This window comes from Callorhinus ursinus, unplaced genomic scaffold, assembly GCF_003265705.2.
Source record: "Callorhinus ursinus isolate GAN/ISIS: 27379988/994484 unplaced genomic scaffold, GSC_fseal_2.0 scaffold22, whole genome shotgun sequence".
Lineage (NCBI taxonomy): Eukaryota > Metazoa > Chordata > Mammalia > Carnivora > Otariidae > Callorhinus > Callorhinus ursinus.
This window is the reverse complement of record NW_027397084.1, coordinates 4,061,230-4,081,715: the sequence shown is the minus strand read 5'-3', so window position 1 is coordinate 4,081,715 and position 20,486 is coordinate 4,061,230. Positions and strand designations below refer to the sequence as shown.

The window sequence follows — 20,486 nt, the reverse complement described above, 5'->3', positions numbered from 1 at the left end:
AATTTTAAATGTCCTCCAGATTAGAAAGTCGGGAGACCTTTCAGAAGAAGATACCTCAAAAATATCATTGTGTCCTGTGGCATCAATGACATCTGCCATCTAAGCACTTGTGGAAGTTGATGGTATTGGTGAGTCAATGAACCACTGTCCCCATCGCTCATGTCTTTATGGGTTTTTTCCCCCTTCGATCTAGGCTGCAACTCTATCTTGCTTTAACCAGCAGTAGATGGAGGAATTTTAACCTTGCTTTAACCAGCAGTAGATGGCAGTTCTGAGCCTTAAGAAGACTTAAGAAGGCCTAAGAGCTCCCACTCTTGCACCTTTGGGAGCCCTGATGTACCATGTAAGAAGTCAGACTGTGCTGGAGAGACCGCGTGGAGAGGCCATGTGGAGGGGGAAAGGTTCTGGGACCACAGGGAGAGGGAGAAAGGCTGTCCCATCGTTCCAGCCAAGCCCAACCTTCTTGCCATCTCACCAAGGCAGCAGACATAAGAACACACCCATCATGGATGTTCCAGCACCAGCCACCAACTTCCTTGCGGCCACACGAAAGACCCCCATCCAGATGAACCCCAGGCAGCCCATCCAATCCTGAGGAATAATAAACTGGTTGTTGTTTGAAGCCATGATGTTTTGGCACAACGTGTTATTTAGCAACAGATAACTGAAAAAAACAGCAAGAGAATTCAAAGGATCCTGACTGTGTCGGGTGATGTATTTTTTCCATCCTCTGCACGGCCAGTAATACCTTTTCCATCAGCCCTCTTCCCTAACTCAGAACCACGACTCCGACATTGCTAAGCAAGTTTTCCCCTTCCCGTAGAAATCCTTTAAATCAGATTGCAGCGGGAACCGAGGGCACACACGGAACAAAGGATCCTAATAGAAACTGATGTTGGAAAGAGCTGGGCATCCACATGCATTATTGTCGCTGCTGCCTCCCCACCGACTTCTCCCGCTGGGGGGCACACGGCAATCGCTCGAGCTCACTTGCCAACAGGAGGTCAAAACGCCTTGCCTAAACACAAGACTTACAAATTTTGGATCTTAGGTATGATGTCATGTCTTAAAATGATAAGCTGGCAAAGAAAACAAATGGCATTTTGTAAAGATGTGCACCGTTTTCATGTTTACGCTACTTAAGATGAAGGTTCTAATAAGTCATCGGCTGTGTTCCTTTAAAGGGAAGTTTTATAACTGAGATGAATCACAACTGCAAAAGATCAAAGTGAAAAAACATCAATGATGCCATGGGGTACTTTTTAATCTTGTAATGAGTGATGATCATGTGCTCTTATGAAGTCCGTCCAACTGCCAACGCCAGATGTGTATATTAAGGAGAGAAGTTGTTTGTGCTGTGACAGCACCGGTTCGGCTGCCAGACAGAGAACACAGAAGGATGAAACCTCTCCGATTTTTGAGTGAAAAGCAAGTCTTGGCAGATGTGCTGATAAGCGGGGCCTCAGCATAGTGCCATAGCATCCTCTTTTGGACTCTCCTTCGCTGCAAACAAATTATGTTTATCATCACCTCTGCACAGCTGTCCCCAGGCAGCATGACTACCTGCTCAAGGCACAGTTTATAACACTTACTGGTGTCACTTACTAATGAGCAGAAATTAGTAAAACCGTCCGCAAGAAAAAAAAAAAATAATACGCGAGGGAGCAGAGTCTAGATGGTATCTATTTCCTGGAAGCGTACTATAAGCAAAGTTCTACAGCAAACTCCTGACTCTGAAGGGAATTTATATGGTAATAGCTCACACTTAATGAGCACTTACTACATGACAGTCGCTGTGTTACACAGTTTATGTACATGACATCATTTAACAGCTTTGCAGCAACCGATGAAGAAGATACTGTTGTCACTCTCACTCTGGCAAAGGAAAGTCAGGTGACTGGCCTACCACCATACAGCTAGAACTAGTCAGTGGGGGAGCTGGGATTTCAATCCAGACAGTCTGACACCAAAGCCCACACCTTTATAATCACTATGTGAGGCTGAATGAAGACCCAACCAGTTAACCCAGAACTCGTCCTTGTCCAAATAGCCAATCTCCCAAAAGTAGCCTTTTCAATATATATTCTGATCTCTGAAGGAAGGAGTGAAATTTCATTAACGGGAATCAATGGTATAAAATCCTCAACTCCATCAAACCATTACAACGATAAACAAATGGATACTATTTCTATGACAACCAGTATTTGAAGAGACATCATTTCGCTGGAGAAAAGGCTAAAAACAATTGCATTGTCTTTTTCTCTCCCGTCAGGAAAGCCTTTTTCTAAAGCCCTACTCTGTCAAGGGTTAATAACATAAGCCACTTTGAAATCTAGAGCAAGAGTTGACAAATTGCAACTTGTATGCCAGATCAGACCCACCACCTGTTCTTGTAAATAAAGATTTATTGAAACACAGCCACAACCATTCATTTATGTATTGGCTGAGGCTGCTTTCGAGCTCCATTGCCAGAGTAGAGTCCTTGTGACAGGAGAGATATGGCACACAAAGCAGAAATTATTTCCTACTTGGCACTTCATAGGAAAAGTTTGCCAACCCACATTCTGGAGGATTCTCCATTTAACATTATATATGCACCAATCAATCCAAATCCTATAATAGTTGAAGGAAATGGAAAACCCCGGGCATTTTTCATAACTGGGATGTGAAAATTTAAAGAACAATGCTGAGAAGAGTGCTATGCCCAGGATGGCCAAGAGCAGAGCTGAAGGAAATAATCCAGTATAGAGACTCAACGTTATAGGATTAAAATGTTACTGACACCATACGCATCCTTGTATCCAGGCACTGAGTTTGGCACACCACCTCATGATGTCAGAGAAATGACATCACATTGTCACACACATTTCTGGTCCTTGAAAAATGTTACTCAGTGGTCTACGACTCAAGGTCTGCATCTGCTCCTCTCCCACACTCAGCACCCAGAGCCTGAACTCAGGTCACATATACACCATCTGCCCCTCTACCCTGAACCCTCCTTGCTTTCAGAGCACCTCTCTGCCTTTACAGGGCAGCAAGCCTATCCACTGACTAATTCTGCCAATAACCTCTTGGGAATGAGGTAATGGTATCCTCACCCGAGAGCAAAGCGACTTTCCCAAAGCTACTCCGTTTCCTCACCTTCTGTCACCCCTTTCAGGACTGGGCAGCACCCACCCACCCTTGCCTGTTTCCTCCCCCAACGATCAACTTTTGAACATCAACTCCTGAGTGTATGGACACATACACAAACAGAGGCGCACACACACACACACACACACAAATGGTTTTTCCAAGAAGTGAGAAAAGCTGCTGAGATCAGCAGGAAACATCTTTAAGAGATAAGTATTAGTAGTGCTAAATGTTAAAAGACTACTGTCCTGCTTTACGCATGACTGAAATGGACGTCCCTGCCTTTTCAGGAACTCAAGTGCTAATTAGATAACATGTGGCTTCCATCACAAGGCATCTTCCCCCATTCACAGCAGTCCAGGAACGTCAGCCAAAGCCCCAAACCAGACAAGACAGCCCTGTTCGGTTCTAGTCACCTGCACTGCATAACCACTGGCTCTTATGACCAGAGACTCGGGGCGACAGGAGACACTTGTGTGGCAACCGCCTAACAGAACATTCTCAACCTGAACGGAGCCAGCACTAACCCAACATTGTGAACCTAGAAGAAGCTATACACATGAAAGGAGGAGAAAAGAAAAACTTCAAAGACTGGCTTTTGAGGCAGGAAACCTCCCTAGTTCAGACAAGCAGTGCGCCTTGGCGAAAAGAGACAACGGCAAGAGGAGTTCCTGCTGCTAAAAGACATGCTACTTGGGGAGGGAAAGACTTGATCAGTCCTTTTCTCTTAGTTTTAGGGGAAGATAGGTCACTCTCTCTGTCCAGGCAGGTGTATCATTATATAACAAGTACTTCAGCCAGCTGTACCTCCACCACAAACCAAATTAAACTCTAAACTCGCCGGCTGGGACTCCGACGCATTCACTCATCAAAGGCAGAGTTCAGTATGTTTCCATTGGCACGTCAGTTTTCATGTCATACATATCAAATAATCTTTAATTCCTAAATGCAGTTAAATGCTGCTGTACCCAGTTTGATCAAATCGGTTTTGGAGGTGGGGGGTGGGAAGAAAACCTGCCTCAATTTAGATTTAGGAGGAAAATGCATATTGGCCCAAATGGATTATGTGTACTTCCTTAAACGAAAGCCCAATCAACCTTCTGGATGTCCAGACAGACAAACACACCAAGGCGGATTTAGAGCTGGTTTGACTCTATCTGTTAAAAGAAACTATCTATAACAATTACCAGAACATGACCAAACAACCGTGTTGTAACAATCAAGCAAGTTATCATTTGCAAATAAATTCTTTGTAATTAAGCAGTGTGCTCTTTATAAAGGGAATTGAGTGGGCGAGCTAAAAAGTTAAAACACATTCTTAGACCATGGGAAACACACGCAAATGCTTTTTGACTAAGCTCAAGATTTTTCAGTCTGTTGTTTTCCTCCTCAGCTCTCATGGGTCTGTTCGGCCCTGTCTATTGTGTACAGCGGATGAGCAGAATGCTTTAGCACATACTTACAGTGACTGAATGCTTATCCACTCATGTCCCCCAAGTTAGGTAAGCCTTAGCAATTTTGTGGCAAAGTTACAAGTGTAATTTGATCGTCTACTAACTGTGAAGTTCTGCTAACTGTCCCTCGTCAAAATACATGCAGATAGCAAACCTGGCAAAGAAACCGTTTATGTGAAAGTAGCCCTAACTGCTCTGGGACCCTTTCCTCATAGGGTCTCCACACACCCCCTGTTACCATTTCCAATAGGAAGGCAAGTACTTACTTCTGGGTTCCCGGGGTCCATCCACTGTAACTTTAATAGCTCTGTGATAGGTGGCTACTTGGGGAGGATTTGTGAAGACAGTTATGGTCAAGGTGAAACTCTTGCCTGCAGATGTAAAAGGGGAAAATCCACAGTGAATATAAAAAGACAGTCCCGGGGATAACAGAGCAATACAGCTGTCCAGATGGCTCCCGAGCATCTCTGAGGAGGTAATGAAACAAACACAAGAGACGGGGCTCCTTGTTCTCAATAAGAGAGCCTCTGACGGCCACTTTACGGAGTGATTAAACTCGTTGAGCCCACAGATCATCTTCATTGCAGTGCTATACAAGAGGGCTCCAACTCCCAGAAAAAAGCCGCTGGGTAGCAACAGTGGTAAAGAAAACAAAAACGCTGGTCCACTTGAGGAGGATTCTCTGCCTTCCAGTTCTCTCCAACATCAGGAACACATCCAAACACAGACAATTTTAGAAGTCTTTATTTAGGATTAGGTCGTGACCCCATGAGAGAACAATAGTAAATCACTGTTGATTGTGTTATTTACTTCACATGGCTTTAGCATTTCATTTGCTTAACTGCACTGCAATAAGAAGATGAAAGAGGAAGGTTCTTATGGGAATCATTTTAACAGGAGCCAGTGTCTCCCGTCCTGCCTTAATGTGCCCGAGGTATGATGATTTCATCATTGCTGGAACAAAGTTTTTCCCCTCCCTGCCCACCTCTGCCCTAGCATACATCCTTGCTGTCAAATCCTGAACCAACTCCCTGACAGTGACTTCTTTTTCGCTAAACGTACATGACGTCTCCCAACATAAATAGGAATCGGTGCTTTTAGCCAAGGTTGCGCTTCATTGAAATACGACATCTGATGTTTCAAATTAATGAGCTGAAGGTGATGAATAGAGGTGGGGGAAAGAAGACAGGGAGAAGTTTGGGAGCAGACACGGATGTTGGCCTTCTCCAGAAGAAGATCCCAGAGTCTGTTACACAGACTCACTGACAGTTGTAATCAGTTAGATTTGCAACGGTTAGTCATGTCAGATAGTCAAAACTGCAAACTGTTACAAGACAGGAAAAGGTGGGCGTGAAACAGTGACTCAATAAAACCTTCGTGGCAATCTCGGGCCAGAGCGTGCACTTGGCCTGCTCCTATACCAGACCTTGAAACAGCTCGTTTTGTTTTGCTTTGTTTTTTTGGTCAGAAACTGTTTTTTCCCTTTACTGAAAGCTTAAGGGTATTAAATCAAAACACAAATCTTAAACAATATGTAGCAATGCAGAATTTAATGCAATCTTTTCAAAGCTTAATGTGGAACAGGTTCTACGCAAGGCTTAATGTAGAACAGGTCTTTGGCTGTCAAATCTAGTGAATGGGTTTTCTTTTCAACCCTGATCATGTAAGTTCCTAAAATATGTTTAAGACACACATCATTTGTTACTCAGTATATACAGTTTTAAGTCTCTTTGGCTATACTTTTCCATGGCCAATATTAAAAAAAAAAGAGAAGAGGAGAGGAGAGGAGAGGAAAGGGACAAAACAGAAGTGGGGGAGGGGAGCAGACAGGGAAAGATGAATATTGATTAGAAAACTACTAACTGCCAGCCACTTCATACACATTATCTCATCTAATCCTCTCCAGTTAGGTTCATCACCTGCAGTTCACAAATGAAGAAACTGAAGCCCAGAGAGGCTTAGTAATTTAACCACACAACTAATAAGAGGAAAAAATCAGGGTCTGAACCCGGGTCTTCCAGGCCTTAAAATGAGTGCTCTTCTTTTAAACTTTGTCAGAGAACATTTAAAAAAAATTAATAGATAATTTATTTCCACACGTGTCCCCATCAGCTCTGTAAGACGAAGGAAGAGTAAATATATATCCACTAATGTAGTATCTCGGCCAGGATGATGAAAGCATCTATTCTTAAAGTGTCACTGATAGGTCATATTTCATCCATTATAAACTGAATGTTACATGGGTTTAAAGAAATGCAATTGTCTGGTCAGGAACCAGAGGATTTATTATAAACATTAGGGCTAACTGGAAGAAAAAGGCAGCTGACAGTGTGAACGAGTTACAGAAAACTCCAAGTGTACAGAATTGGAGAATAGAAAGCTGCATAGGAAGCCACCGGATCCAGATCAAGACCTCAAAACAATGTAGAGATCTGGAGGAGTGAATAGGCTGAGCCCCGAGACTGAAGGTTAAGTGAGATTAAACCATACAAGATGCCGTTCTGGGTCAGATCAGTGGTCTGTGCGCCAGGACTGCATTTCTCCAAGGGTGGTTCTTGCAAGGCAGCTGTCATCCATGGCACAAACCTTAATAAAGCAAGGATGTGTATGTCTTACTTGTCCTAATGAGCCTAAATAACCTGCTAACGTTATCCTGACTCATGAACTTATCTAAACCGGTTCTGAGAATACTTCTATTTGAGATTTTCACATCTTTCTTCGGATATTAAAAGTCATCAATGCTTCTCCCAAATTCAAATTTTGTTTTATAAAAACAAAAGTCAGTATAAAATTTACCCTATAAGTATAAAGCACCTAAATGTTCAAAGCAGAACCGGTAAAAATTTCTTTTTAAAAGAGGTAGGTTTGGGGGAGAGGAAATTAGTACTTAAAGCATGACTACAGTCTTCTAAAATCAAATCCTGAGGATCAAGATGTACTTTGACAACTAAAATAAAAATTAAGGAGTTTCCCTCTACCTCTTACTGCCCCTTCAGAAGGAACATGAACATATGTTCAAGAAACTTCCAGAAACTACGACCCAACTAAGTAATTGGTTTTTCACCTCATAAATAATAATACATCTCCTAAGTCAAATGTTTCTGTGAGTACTCATGATTTACTTAAATTTTTTTAAAAAACTTTTTCTAAATTCCATTGTTTATTACTTTTCATAAGTGATAAAAATGCTGGCTCCTACTGAGGGAGCTAGCTAGCACTAATGACAACTAATTACACCATCCTTGACTTCATCTAGGAACTAGTTCCAAACTATGTCCTCAAGTCATATATTCTCCCAGATAAATATAGGAACTGTCATTGAAAGACAATCCTAACCTAGCTCGAGAGGCTATCAGGAACCGTCTAATAGGGTGAGACCGCAAGCAAGGATTGTATCTTAGATTGATACAGTACCATGCTCTGTACCCTGTAGGTGCTTAAAACTGCTTGTAGACCACAAGCAGCTTGTTTGATGTAAAAAATGAAGAAGCACAGCAAGGAAACTTAAGGACCAAATATTTCTGCTGAAATAGCAAGGAAATACTGTTTAAAATATAAAGGAGAAAAAAGGAAAAAACTAAAAAACTAAAAAATGTAAGCCACTCCTAACTTGATGCAAGTTTCACAGATGCTCTACTTTTAACTCAAAGCACTTTCAAAAGTCATCAGATAACCCATAATGACCAAGTAGTGAAGTGACTCCTTTATACATCTAAAATTGTTTTTCAATTTCTGAGAATTTATCTTTCTACCCCTGAAAAGAAAAAGTGTTAACATTTGAGAAACTTGGTACTCTTTATTGTTTCATGCTTCTCAAAATAGAAAATTATAAATAGCTGGGGGAAAAAAAAATACTATGGTAGCGACGTGATGATCCAGACTTCATAAGAGAAATGTAGAAGTGTAAAAATCAGAGAGGAAGCTGGAAGGAGTTTTTTTGTTTTTTTTTGTTTTTTTTTTAGAAAACAGGTCAGGTACCCAGGCAGGTTAAAGGGTTTCCTGCCCCTGAAAACCTGACCTTTTTTTTCCCCCCAAAGAACGGCATCTCTTATCAGTGTTCTCCGTCCCTTTGTCCTCTTCATTTCAGTTTGATATTAGTTTCCTTTCATATCACGTTAATGTCATGATATAAAAATCTATTATTAGTGATAAATCAATTTTTCTTTCTCTCTCCACCCACTCCCCCCCACCCCCAATCTGAGTCTCGAAGACAAGTCTGGACCAATTTCTCCATCCTGCCTCTGGCAGCCGACTAGCATTTCAGATCCTCCACCAAGTCCCGGCTGCTTCAAAGGAAAAATCCTACTTTCTTCAGTTAAGATCATAAGAAATATAGGGGGAGGGGGTCAGCTCTGTTTGGACATAATTACACTTCATCAAAAGAAGCTTTCTTCATCTTCCATGCGTGAAAAGTCTGCAAGCAGTTAAGTCTGTCTTTTTTTTTTTTAAATATAAAAATTGCTATTTGGGAAACCAGCCAAAACTCAGAAAGCCAATATAGTAAAACAGTGCACACCCTTTGTTTCTCTTTGAAGTTTCTTAAATAAATATGTTGAGGGTTTACAAAGTACACTATCACTTTGCCATAGTTTCTACTCATATTGATCAGAGAAAAGTTATGCAGCATCTACATAATACAAAAGCAAGGTAAATGGAAACACTAGCTTGACTCTGGAAGGCATAGTGTCCAGTCTTCTAAACACTGAAATTCATTACTCCAATTAAAAACAAAATAACGTTACATAAGAAGAAAAGATGCAATTCAGAGCATGCAGGTAAATCATCATGTTCAAATGTTTCTTGATTCCTACTAGAAAAAAGAGAAACTTTAATTGTACTGTGGACCTGCACCAGTAAGAGAAAAAAAAAAAAAAAAGAATGCACACACTTCACACCTAATCAGTCAACAGTGAGATAGGATGTGTCTTTTTTCCTTTTAATGAAAGTAAACTAAATCTGATGCAGCGATAACCCCTTTAGTTTTGAGTCTACCAGAGGCTCTGAGCCTCATTTTATTTCAGCCTTTCAGTGACAGTATCTCATTAGCATGCATCATTTTTTTTTTAAGTTAAAAAGTACAGCTTCTTGGCCCTGTTCCTAGAAAGTAAACTAAAACTACTCATCGGAAACAGCCTTGCTTGAATTTCCCTTATCAAGTTTTTACAATGGTAATAATATGACATCTGATCCAAACTAAAGAGCAATTATCGGACATAGTTTAAAAATTGATGCTTCTCATTTCCTAATTCGAACCTGGGTAGAAGTCGTTCCATAGGCCATTCTAATTTATTTCACCTCTGTCCTAAAGTGGTCTATTTTCTCTCTTCTTATCGAGACACTTAAACTGGAAATACTAGATTCAATAAATGCATAAATGAGAATACTTCTTGTGATGGACCATTAAAAGTCTCTCCACAGGAAGGTAAATAAAAGCCAAAATATTGGTTTCCTTAAAGACTATTTTTTTAAAACATTAATCCCCTTTATGAAACAGCTATGAAAACCCTAAAAGAAATTATTTTCTATTTTATGATCTTTTTAAGGACCCCCAATATGTGAACCTGGATGCAGACGGGGGAGACCCTCAAATAATGTGGAAATTATTTAGAGTCTTAATCACTCATCTGTCTAGTCTACTCTAGATAGTCATTGTACATACGTAACACATCATTCACTGATTTAAATGAGAAGCCTTTTGTAAAAAACTATGACTTTTTAAAAATAGGTTCTTATTACAAAAGTAAGTTAATTCATACAGAAGTAACCTATGTGCTAAGTGAAGAACTTTGGGTTACGTATTCAGCCTTTAATCACACTGGCTGTCCTTGCTACAACTTAGAGCAAAATTGATATTATCAGGAAATTGATCCAATACATTCCTTTTTCTTTCTTCATTGTCACTCAATTTACTCCATTATTTGGCTCCTCATTATTCAGAACTTGAACCTCCAACTGTTCTCTCGACCTTATGTGCTCACACCCAGTGAAATTAGGGACTAGTTCTCCTGAAAACACTGTTTGAATTTTCAATATCATAAAACAAATGAAAAAAGCCTGAGCACTCAGAAAAACACTCAGCTTCATCTGGACATATTTAAATAAAACCTTCAGCAATTCTGTTCAGTGGAAGAAGGTGCTGATTTGTATACAGACTAGCCTACATTTCATCAGGAGATCCTGATGTGTTTATTCCACTACCAATATTAAAAACCAGAGACCTACCTCTTCCACTCCGGCCCACAAATCTCAGATCGTTGAACCTTGCTACTTGGTTTTTCATAACAGCAGAGGCATTTCGGAGCTCAGCAGAATAATTTTCATCGTTCCCCGCCATGACAGTAACCACAGTTCCATCTGGTACCTCTCCGAGGGCTACCACCTACATAAAACAGGAAACACAGCAGCAATAATGGCACATCAGAAAAGCTTAAAAACTGAGAATATATTCCCATTGCAAACGATGTGTCTTATCAGTATTTAGTGCTCTAGTCCAGTCATGGCAGATAGGAATGAAGCATCTGCATATGGGTCAGGATGCCACTTCAAACAGACCCATGTTTCAGGGTCCACCCATTGCAAAGGCAGGCAAAAGTTTCCTTCATTTGTTGTTGGACCCCTCACAGAATACATGTACATTTTTATTAAATCCCCATGTTAGGTTGTCCACAGGAATTATGCCACAGAAGGAAGGCTGATGCTCCATCTGCAGACTGCATCGTACATATTAAGGCACCGCCTGTCTGCAGCCTGGAGAGCCCCTGAGGTGTGGTCTCATCCAGATCCCAGGCTGAAAAAAAAAAAAGTCTGGTCTGCTCTACGGGAGAAGACACTGAGGTGAAATCTTAGAGTTCCTGACTATATGGAAGCTTAAATATGGTGTGGTATCCAGCACTACATTTCATCCCCTTACTTTGGGCTACATATTCAGCCTTTAATCACACTGCAAATAATTACTGAAGGCCCACCGGCGGTGGGATAGAGACAAAGCCATCAAGAAACTTCAAGTCTAGGTGCAGAATCAAGGTATATAACGGGCTGAAAATGGTCACTGACGAATGAGTAGTAGAGATAAAAAGTACGCCCTTGGCCAAACTTTAGATTCTGTCTTGTCCCATCTGCCATTTTGAAATGACACAGTTTCCTCCTTCATCTTCAACAGCTAACCTGCAGCAGATTAACTCAGTCAAGTAAGGATCCGGATAATCAGTCTCTGAGGTCCACAAATATTTTCACTGCTCCAAGGCTAGGCGGTCACACTTTTAACCAAGGGCAGCTGACCTGCAAATGGGTGCCTCTTTTTAACAAGAAGGCTGGTAAGGAAATGTTGGTGCAGAGGCTGCACTGTCACACAGACACACTATTCTTGATCCATTACCAAAACTCTGCCCCTTGATCATAGCCTTTTTCTCCACTAACTTCCAGGATCCTATATTCAGATTATTTCCTTTTCTTCCTCATTCCGCTTCCAGATGCCCTTGAGGTGACAAGCAATGAATGGTTCCAGCTAGAGTAGCCCACTGCTCTCTGAGAATAACGCCCACGTGCACTTGCCCATCTGGCAAATATCCCACTGATCCTTCCTCTAGGCCTGGTGCTGTTCTCTCCTTTGTCGAGATTTCCACAAGGCAAACCTGATCACCTGATTCCAGGCTCCCAGTACAATTTGTACATAATTTCTCATTAAAGCAAGTTTTTTTAGTGTGATAAAACAGACACTATAACTGTGCTTTAGGGCTGAGTTTTCCTCACTCATGAACCCCACCCCTGCCCTCCTCTACAACATACCCTCTGTTCCATGCAGGCAGAACCACCAGCCACACAAAAAACTCATCGCTTGTGGTTGTTGTTGTTGTTGTTTTTACCCTTGCTTTTCTCTTAGGCTGTTTCTCAATGCCACGCCCGCTTTAGCACTTTGTTATTCGGCTTAAAACCCTATAGCCTTCCTTATAGAACCCACTTCCCCAGCACCCCACTGTACTCAAATGATCCTCATTTCCATGTACATATATTAGTGATCCATCTACTCCTTTTGATACACTAGTCCAAAGTCACGAGACTCACTCCTAGGAGACTAGATTATATTAGACTGGAAACTACATGAGGGAGGGGCCTTCACTGGTCTTGCTCAACACCATATGCCCAGTGCCCAAACAGTACCTAGCACATAGTAAGTGTTTGATAAATATTTTTTAAACAAATTGAGGCAAGAGCTCCATAAAGAGTGCCGCCTCCCACAGCCAGTAGTCTGTGAGTCTACAGCTAAAACTCCAAGAGAGAGAAACACTTAAAGGCTGAGTCAGCATCCCTCCGTAACAGCAACATGCTGTTGCACCAAACTAGTTTTCTGACAACTTTTTCAGTCGCAGAGAAGAGGGATTCGCCGACTATCCTACTGGTGACTCTATGCAATCTGAGAAGTCTCCCAGGCCAAGCGCAAATCCCTGGAGAACATGATTTCCTCCCTGCATGCTTGATTTGGTGCCTCGAGGGGCTACTGAATAGAGGTAATGTTGTACTCCTACTGGAGACAATATGCTTTTCAATTTTTTGAATTCACAAGGCTTAAAATGTGAACAATTGAAATAATTGACCGTGTTTGGCCAGTACACATCTGCAAGTCTGACATTTTTGTTTTTTACACTCAGCATACTGTGTTTTAGCACCTGGCGTGTGCCTTTTAATATCAAAGTAAAGATGGAACCAGTAAGCACATTAATGAAGGCAGAGAAGTTTGTACTGCTCAAAAGAAAATGAATGTACCAAAAATCAAGAGGCCCCTCTTTTTTCCCACCTTTCTTTTACATCTGCTATGATGTCACACAAGTAACTTCATCTCCAGAAACCAGGTTTCCAATATAAATTGGAAATATTTTTTGAAGTCTGTATAATGTAGAAGATACTGTACAAGTAGAGTGTAATTACAATGATGTACTCTTTGTTAGATGAGGAGGCTAGCTTCGGTTCTAAGGCTGCTGTGTGCTAAACATGGACTTTAACTTATAAGCATCCTGAAAGGGTTCAGTTGAACATGTAATTCTTTACTTCATGTCTTGCGATGTTTTTTGGTGTTGTTGAGAGATAAAGGATGACTGCTGATGGGTTTCACTTCTGTTTGGCTAAATTAAAAAAAAATAAAGAAATCTGCCCCAATATAAAGATTTTCAAGAGCTCTGGGACATTATTATTTTACTGCATATTTTTAACATAATGGATTTTTTTTTTAGTTAGAAGAAAAGGAAAATTGATTCAATATGGGAAAATATGAAAGAAAAGATCCCTAAGAGTGAAATACACAAATCCACTTTTCTTTGCTTGAGCAGCAGAATAATGACCATGTTAAATATTGGTATGCTTTACGTATTACACTTAATAACAAAACAAATAGGTAATCACAAATTGTGTGTGAGTCTTCTAGGAGGCTTAGAACTTGGCCTAAAAATGAAATGCTCACAGAATGTGGTAACAACTTTTCCTGTTATGGCTGAACTCTATTTTAATGGCTAAATATATTGGTTTTTTTCTACTATTCATGCTACCAAATCAAATGCCTAATGTTTTTCTGAGGAAAAGAAAAGAAGGAGGGAGTACTATATTTGACTTTATATCAATCAGAAGTATAATCATATGTCAGAGGGTTTTAAAAAAGTAGATCTCTGAAGCTAAAAAGTTTCCCTTGGAGATTCTCAACTGTGTTTATCTAAAAGAAAACCAAAAGAATCAAGAAATTTTTACACATTTCATCTGTACCAAACCCAAGCAATGGAAAACATTTTAAGGGGTAGAGAGCAGTCAAAAATCATTCTTTTAACTAGTTAGGAGTAAGTACGCATTAAAAGTTGTTTCCATACTACCCAACACGAAAGTTGCATTCCGCAAAGGATAGTTTGTGATGAAACCTTAACAATTACATTTCTAGGTGTTTTTAAAATACAAAGTCTACCAATTCAAGAAATTTCAGGGAGAAGAAGGAAGTAATTTTGTGTCCTAACATTTCAGAACAGAGAAAGAAGTTCCTTTATTTAGCACACCTCACTAGAACTAGCACCTAAATCACATGATACATAGCTTGTACAGAATAAAGTAAAAGGATACTTAACCCTACAAACTACTCAAATTTTGTATGAGATTCCTTATGACCAAATCTATGAATTACTCTAAAAGAGCAGCAATACAGAATTAGCTCAGACCCTTAAAATTGTTTTTGTGGTCTTATTGTACAGAAATTAAAATTGCCTTTGACATTTCCATGGACAGAAGTCTAATTTTAACCCATCAATTACTCTTACAGACCAATATCACTTGGCACATTGTACTTGCAGCAAAATTGAAATATAATCTTTTTCAAGATAAAATCTGATCTTTCTTTGGAATAAAAAGATGTAAGGGAGCAATTGCAAAAAGGGAAAATTGTATTCCTATGGTAATTATTTAAATAACTTCAAATAAACTATTAAAAAGTTTAACAAATGCTACAGTTAATTTTTAGAATTTATCCTCGAATTTAGGAAAACCCAACTAAATTGTAGAGAAAAAAATAAATGCAATATAAAATACCATTTCACAATTTTAAAAATATATGTCAAAGAATAATTTGATGGAAATTATTTCAATACAAGCCAGGAATTTATGTACCATGTATCAAGCTGGTTTAGATCATCTAACAATGGATGTTCTGGAATTTTGAAAGGAGACAAACAGCAATGCCAAGTGGAAGAATATAATGAAAGATATCTTAACCATGTCTTTTTCCAAATATAAGTTTTTCTTAAAATTTTTAAATATTTATTTTCTACCTAAAATTGTGTTTCAATTACCTTTTATATATTCAGCCCTAAAATTTTTAACTTTAATTTTTATTGCATTTAAAGACATAACAAAAATGTATCTGTCCTCACACAACCTGAAATCTATTGTGATTTACGTAATTTTGCTTAACAATTCATAGTACGCTTAATAAGGTTTTAATAGGTTTAATAATCTGTTTTCCTTTGTTTGGGTGTAATTACATTCAAAAAGACACAAACATAAAACCTGATCATTATATACATTAGGAAAAGACATCTCACTAATGTCAAATATTTATTAGTTGCATACTTGTTTTTGAAGAGGAAAATGGCCAGTGATGTTGAAAAAATTATTTTCAAATAGAAATTGCTCCATCATTTTGAAACCCTACTTATGACAAATACTGAAAGGTATCATCAAACATACAGAATTAACTATGAGTAATAGATCATATATCTAAAAATGTGTTTTCTTTCTTTAACATTGCCAGAAAAACATATGATACTGGTAAATATATAGTCCAGTGTTCCCTAACTTAAAACAGCACAATAGCCTTGCACCACTTTTAGTTTTAAAACATACATCTGGACTTAGAATTTCTGCATAGTGTTTCAGCTTGAAGCTATTTAAAGCAACTGAGTTATAAACCCTGAACACCAGGCTTCATGGTGGAAATACTGACAGACCCTAACTATAAGGGTGCTACTGGATGCAAGGTTGACATGTTCTCTCCCTATTTCTACCAGACCATTAACTAATGAACTGGATTTGCAAACTGCTTTTTGGGTTTGTTTGTTTGTTTGTTTTGTTTTGTTTTTTGTCATGAGAATTATCTAAGACAGAAAGGGCATGGGGAATCCTCTAATAGTATCCCTTAACTATTTTAAGCTTTCAGTGAGATACACCTGAAAGAAATGTTAAAAATATTTATTTCCATTTCCTTGACACCTGGAAGGACTGAACATTACAAAACTGCAGACCTTTGTTAAAAATATAATACTAATAAACAACTTTGCATATTTTAAAACATACTAGTTGTTTTTGCATTTTTACATGCCGAGTATAAACAAATTATAAGTATTCTTGAATAATCCCTGAACAAGAGCAGATGAACAACACTAATACGTTACTTATGTCTTAATATAACACATTGTCAATATCATCTTGAAGCATTATTTTAAAATAACACATCAAAACACCATATATTAAATTCAGTTCTGATGCTCTAGAGTGCTGAGTTCAGGGTCACAGACATAAAATATGGGCTCAATAAATACTGCATTGATTTGAATCCCAGATTTCCCAACAATTAAATTCTGTGTGTTTGTGTTTTTAAATACATTTACCTATTATCTACCCAACAACCCTATAACTTACTTTGTACATGGCTTTAAACATGATAGCCAAATTGTGGTCACCACTTCTAAAACTGAGACTTCTTCATATTATTTCTTCATTGCATATGTATTTGATTATGTTACAAGGGTGTAGAAAGTCTACTGATCTCAGGCTTTTATCTCAAAAGAAAGGTAAAGAGAGATTGTTTTTACTAACATTCAGATGAAAACAATAAAAAATGTTGTCAAAATCTGAATGTTCCAAATCTCTACACATCTTTTTCAGCAGAGACAAAATTTATACACTGAGTGGATCTCAGCAATCACCATCTGTCTGAATTTTCTTAAATACAGGTATGGGGTAGAAGGACACAGCAAATCAAGTCTTAAATTAACTCAATTTATTTTTTGATTAATATGAATTAAAATACTTAATTTAATATGGCCATGTATAATCTATGGTTTTGTTTACTGGTTAAAAGTAAAACTGCTCTGTAATTGACAATAAAGGGTGTTTAATAGCAAAGAAAACAATTTATTTTCAAAATAATTTTAAAACGGTGGTAATGAGAAAACCTAAAGATTACCAAAATATCTGAGAATAGCTCAAACGAAACTGCATTCTATCTTTACGACAAAAAGATCATTTCTATCCAAAATACCAAGGCTCAAAATCAATACACCACCATAAACGTAGGAGAATATTTCAAGACAGTTATACCTTAAACATGATTAGCAGAAGAAAAAGAATGTAGAATACCAAACATCCAAATGATATCTTTTAAAACGTAGGCAACTACTCTTTTATTTTCATATATCCTGACTTGGAATGCCTAACGTGGCATTTTTTAAACAAAATACCTTCGTATTTGTATTTGCTGTTTTCATCCAGGTTTTTTGTTTGTGTTTTGAGGGGTTTTGGGTGGGGGGGAGGGAAACAAATTTCCACCCTTCGCTTAAGGCGAATTAGAATGTTCTGGGCCCAGGGACAATGACCATCGTAAAAGATATCTCGTGTGGAAATTCACATTTCTAGAATTCACATACATTCTGAGCTTTTCGTATTTCAAGGAGGAAAACCTTAACCTACAAAATGGGTGGTTTATAAAAGGAGAAATGGGACTGTTAAAACACACACACACACACACACACACACACATATACACACACACACTTCTTGAACCTACTGCAAAATGAAACCTGCCCCAGAATGCAACATCCCCTTTCCTGAACAATTCATTCTGATTTCTGTTCTGATACAAGACCCAGCTAGATAACCAGCTCTAATTGACCTGGACTCCTCTTTCTTTCCACCCCACCCACACACGGAATCTGAATTGGTGCGTGGGGTGGAGGGTGATCCACAACTGGGAACTGCCAGTGGCCTGTAGGAGCTTGGCCCCAGGGTTCACAGTGGAGGAACTGGCACGATTCCTCCCTCCTCTCCCCACCTCGCCAGGCCTCGCTTACCCTGCTCTCCACAGATCCCAGAACCCAGAGGACCCAGGCCCACCTTCAGAAGTCCAGAGGCCAGATAGGGCCGGAAGCGTCTTCCCGGGAGTGCTCTTCTCCCTGTCTGGCTCACCGCCCCCTCCATCCCCGGGCGTCCAGTCCCGCGAGTAGGGACTGCCCGGGAGCCCGTTTCCCCATCAAGCCAGTGCCTGCCGGGCCCTGGGGGCTCCCCGTCTCCCCCTGGCGAGGGCCGCCCCGGGAAACCTAGACCGCTCTATGGAGACCCGCCGTGCTACTGCGAGAGGCTGCAGACCCTGCACTCTCAACCTGCCAAGCCGCTGCCTGCGGCTCCGGCTGCCGACACCCGCCCTCCAACTAACGGGCCGGCCGGGCGGGCGGGCGGAGGCCGCGGTGTGCGGGGAGCGCTCTCAGGCCTCGGGGGTCGCTCCTCCGCGCCCAGGCCACCGGCCGGAGCCTCCCACGACCTTTCAGAAGCAGGAGGCCCCTTAGTGACTCAAGTCCTTTAAAAGTACCAATAAGAGAAATCCGCAAACTTTCACCTCCTTTTTCAAGGCGAGCAAGCCAAAGACATTTCACAGGTTCCCCTTATCCCTCCCAGGTGGGGTGAGGCGGGGAGCTGGGTCCCGGCTCCCAGAGGCGTCCCGAGCCCCCGCCCCCTCCACTGGCCACCTCCCCGCACGCGAGGGTCCAGCGCCCGGGACTCCGGGGCTCCCCCGCCTCGGGGCGCGCGGCGACCCTGGCGGCCCCGCCTTCCTCGCGGTAACGGGAACTGGCGCGGGTCTGCGAGCCGAGCAGACGCCCCCGTCCTGTCTCCCCCTCACTAGCTCCCAGAGTCCCTAGGTTTGCCCGGGACCCTCTCGGACACCGGTTATGCGGTCCGCGCGCCGCAGCCGGCACCCGGCGCCCCGCCCCGGACGCTAACGCCCGGCGCCGGCACCCCACGAACACCGGCCCCCGAGCCCGGGAGGGGCCGGGACCGCCGAGGCTCAGGCGGGTTAGAGAAGGGGGCGCCAAGCCGGGCGGAGGGGCGTCCGCCTGGGAGGGGAGAGGGTAGTAGCGCGCGGGACCCCAGGGAGGGGCGGTGCCGGCAGCCCGCGCTGCAGGGCGGGTGCGTCTGCCCAGCCCGGAGAACGCGGGACTCCGGGGGGAGAAGGCCGGGGCTCCTCATCCTGGGGAAATGGGGGCAGGGTGGAATAAGCCCGGGTGGCGGCGCCCAGAGTGGGCACCGAGGGGCTCCTAGGGGGAGGGGAGACCGCTCAGAGGAGTGGGTGAGAACGTTGGCCGGGAGGCTTGAGGGGTAATGAAAGGATAAAGGGGTAAGGGGCTGAGGCGGAGGCTGCGGGCACAGGTGGGAGAGGGAAGGATCTGCGCGGGGTCACCGCGTCCCGAGCCCGCCGAGGGATCCGGAGGAAGAGGGCCAGTGGGGGGGGGCACGGGGGATCCCTCGGGTCAGAGCCACCAAGGTAGGAGGCCTCAAAGGCCGTCGGGGCCCCGGCCCCCGCGGGCATGGAGACGCCGGCGGGCAGGTCCCGCGGCGCCCGGCCGGGGGCGGGGGGCGGCCGCAGTTTCTTACCTTGAAGGCCACGGGCAGGGTCTTGTTGCAGCGCCAGTGCGAGGGCAGCACAGAGCACAGGAAGTTGGGGCTGTCGGTGCGGACGAGCTCGGCCGGGTGGTCAGCGATGATCTCCACCATGGTGCGGTTGTCGTGCGGCGGCCGCAACCGGGGCACGGCGGCCGCCGCTGCCGCCGCCGCCGCCGCCGCCGCCGCCGCCGCCTCCTGCTGCTGCTGCTGCTGCTGCTGCTGCTGCTGTTGCTGCTGCTGTTGCTGCTGCTGCTGCTGCTGTTGCGCAGCCACCACCGGGCTCACGTCGCTCATCTTGCCGGGCTGCAGGCTGCTGGAGGGAGGGCTGAAGCGCCGGCTGGTGCTCGGATCTACGGGAATACGCATCACAACAGCCACAAGTTAGCGAAGTGGCCGGGGGAGGGGGAGGAGGGTGGAAATGAGGGGCGAGGAGGAGGAAATTGGGGGGGTGGAGGCGAGACGGGGGGAAAGGGGATGGAGGTGATGGGGCCGAGGAGGTGAGAAATCAAGTTCGGTGAAGCCGACTGCCGGGAGGAGTCTGACGGGGGCCGGCGGTGACGATGCGGAGCGGTCGGGTTGGCGGGTTGGGAGACCCGGGAGGCACAGATCTGGCCGGAGCCTTTGGAGCGCCTGCGGTGGCCGCTGAGAACCGGCGCGGGGATGTGTGTGGCCTGGGGAGGCAGGGGGCTTCAGTTTGCAGCTTGGAGTGGGGTCCCTTGGGGC

The 20,486-nt window shown here is 42.6% G+C and overlaps 1 protein-coding gene across 8 annotated transcripts in view; it reads right to left on the bottom strand.

The window, feature by feature from the left end:
• RUNX2 (RUNX family transcription factor 2) overlaps positions 1-20,486 on the bottom strand; it is a 240,342-nt gene that overhangs the window by 129,506 nt on the left and 90,350 nt on the right. For 7 of the 8 annotated variants that reach the window (XM_025890755.2, XM_073905029.1, XM_025890756.2 and 4 more), the window contains exons 3-5: positions 19,755-20,113; positions 10,809-10,965; positions 4,853-4,957 (exon numbers count right to left, since the gene is read on the bottom strand). In XM_025890755.2, coding sequence (XP_025746540.2) covers positions 4,853-4,957; positions 10,809-10,965; positions 19,755-20,113 — 621 coding nt within the window. Of the gene's footprint in view, positions 1-4,852; positions 4,958-10,808; positions 10,966-19,754; positions 20,177-20,486 lie in introns of those variants that run through there. The other variant, XM_025890751.2, reaches the window with a different exon arrangement.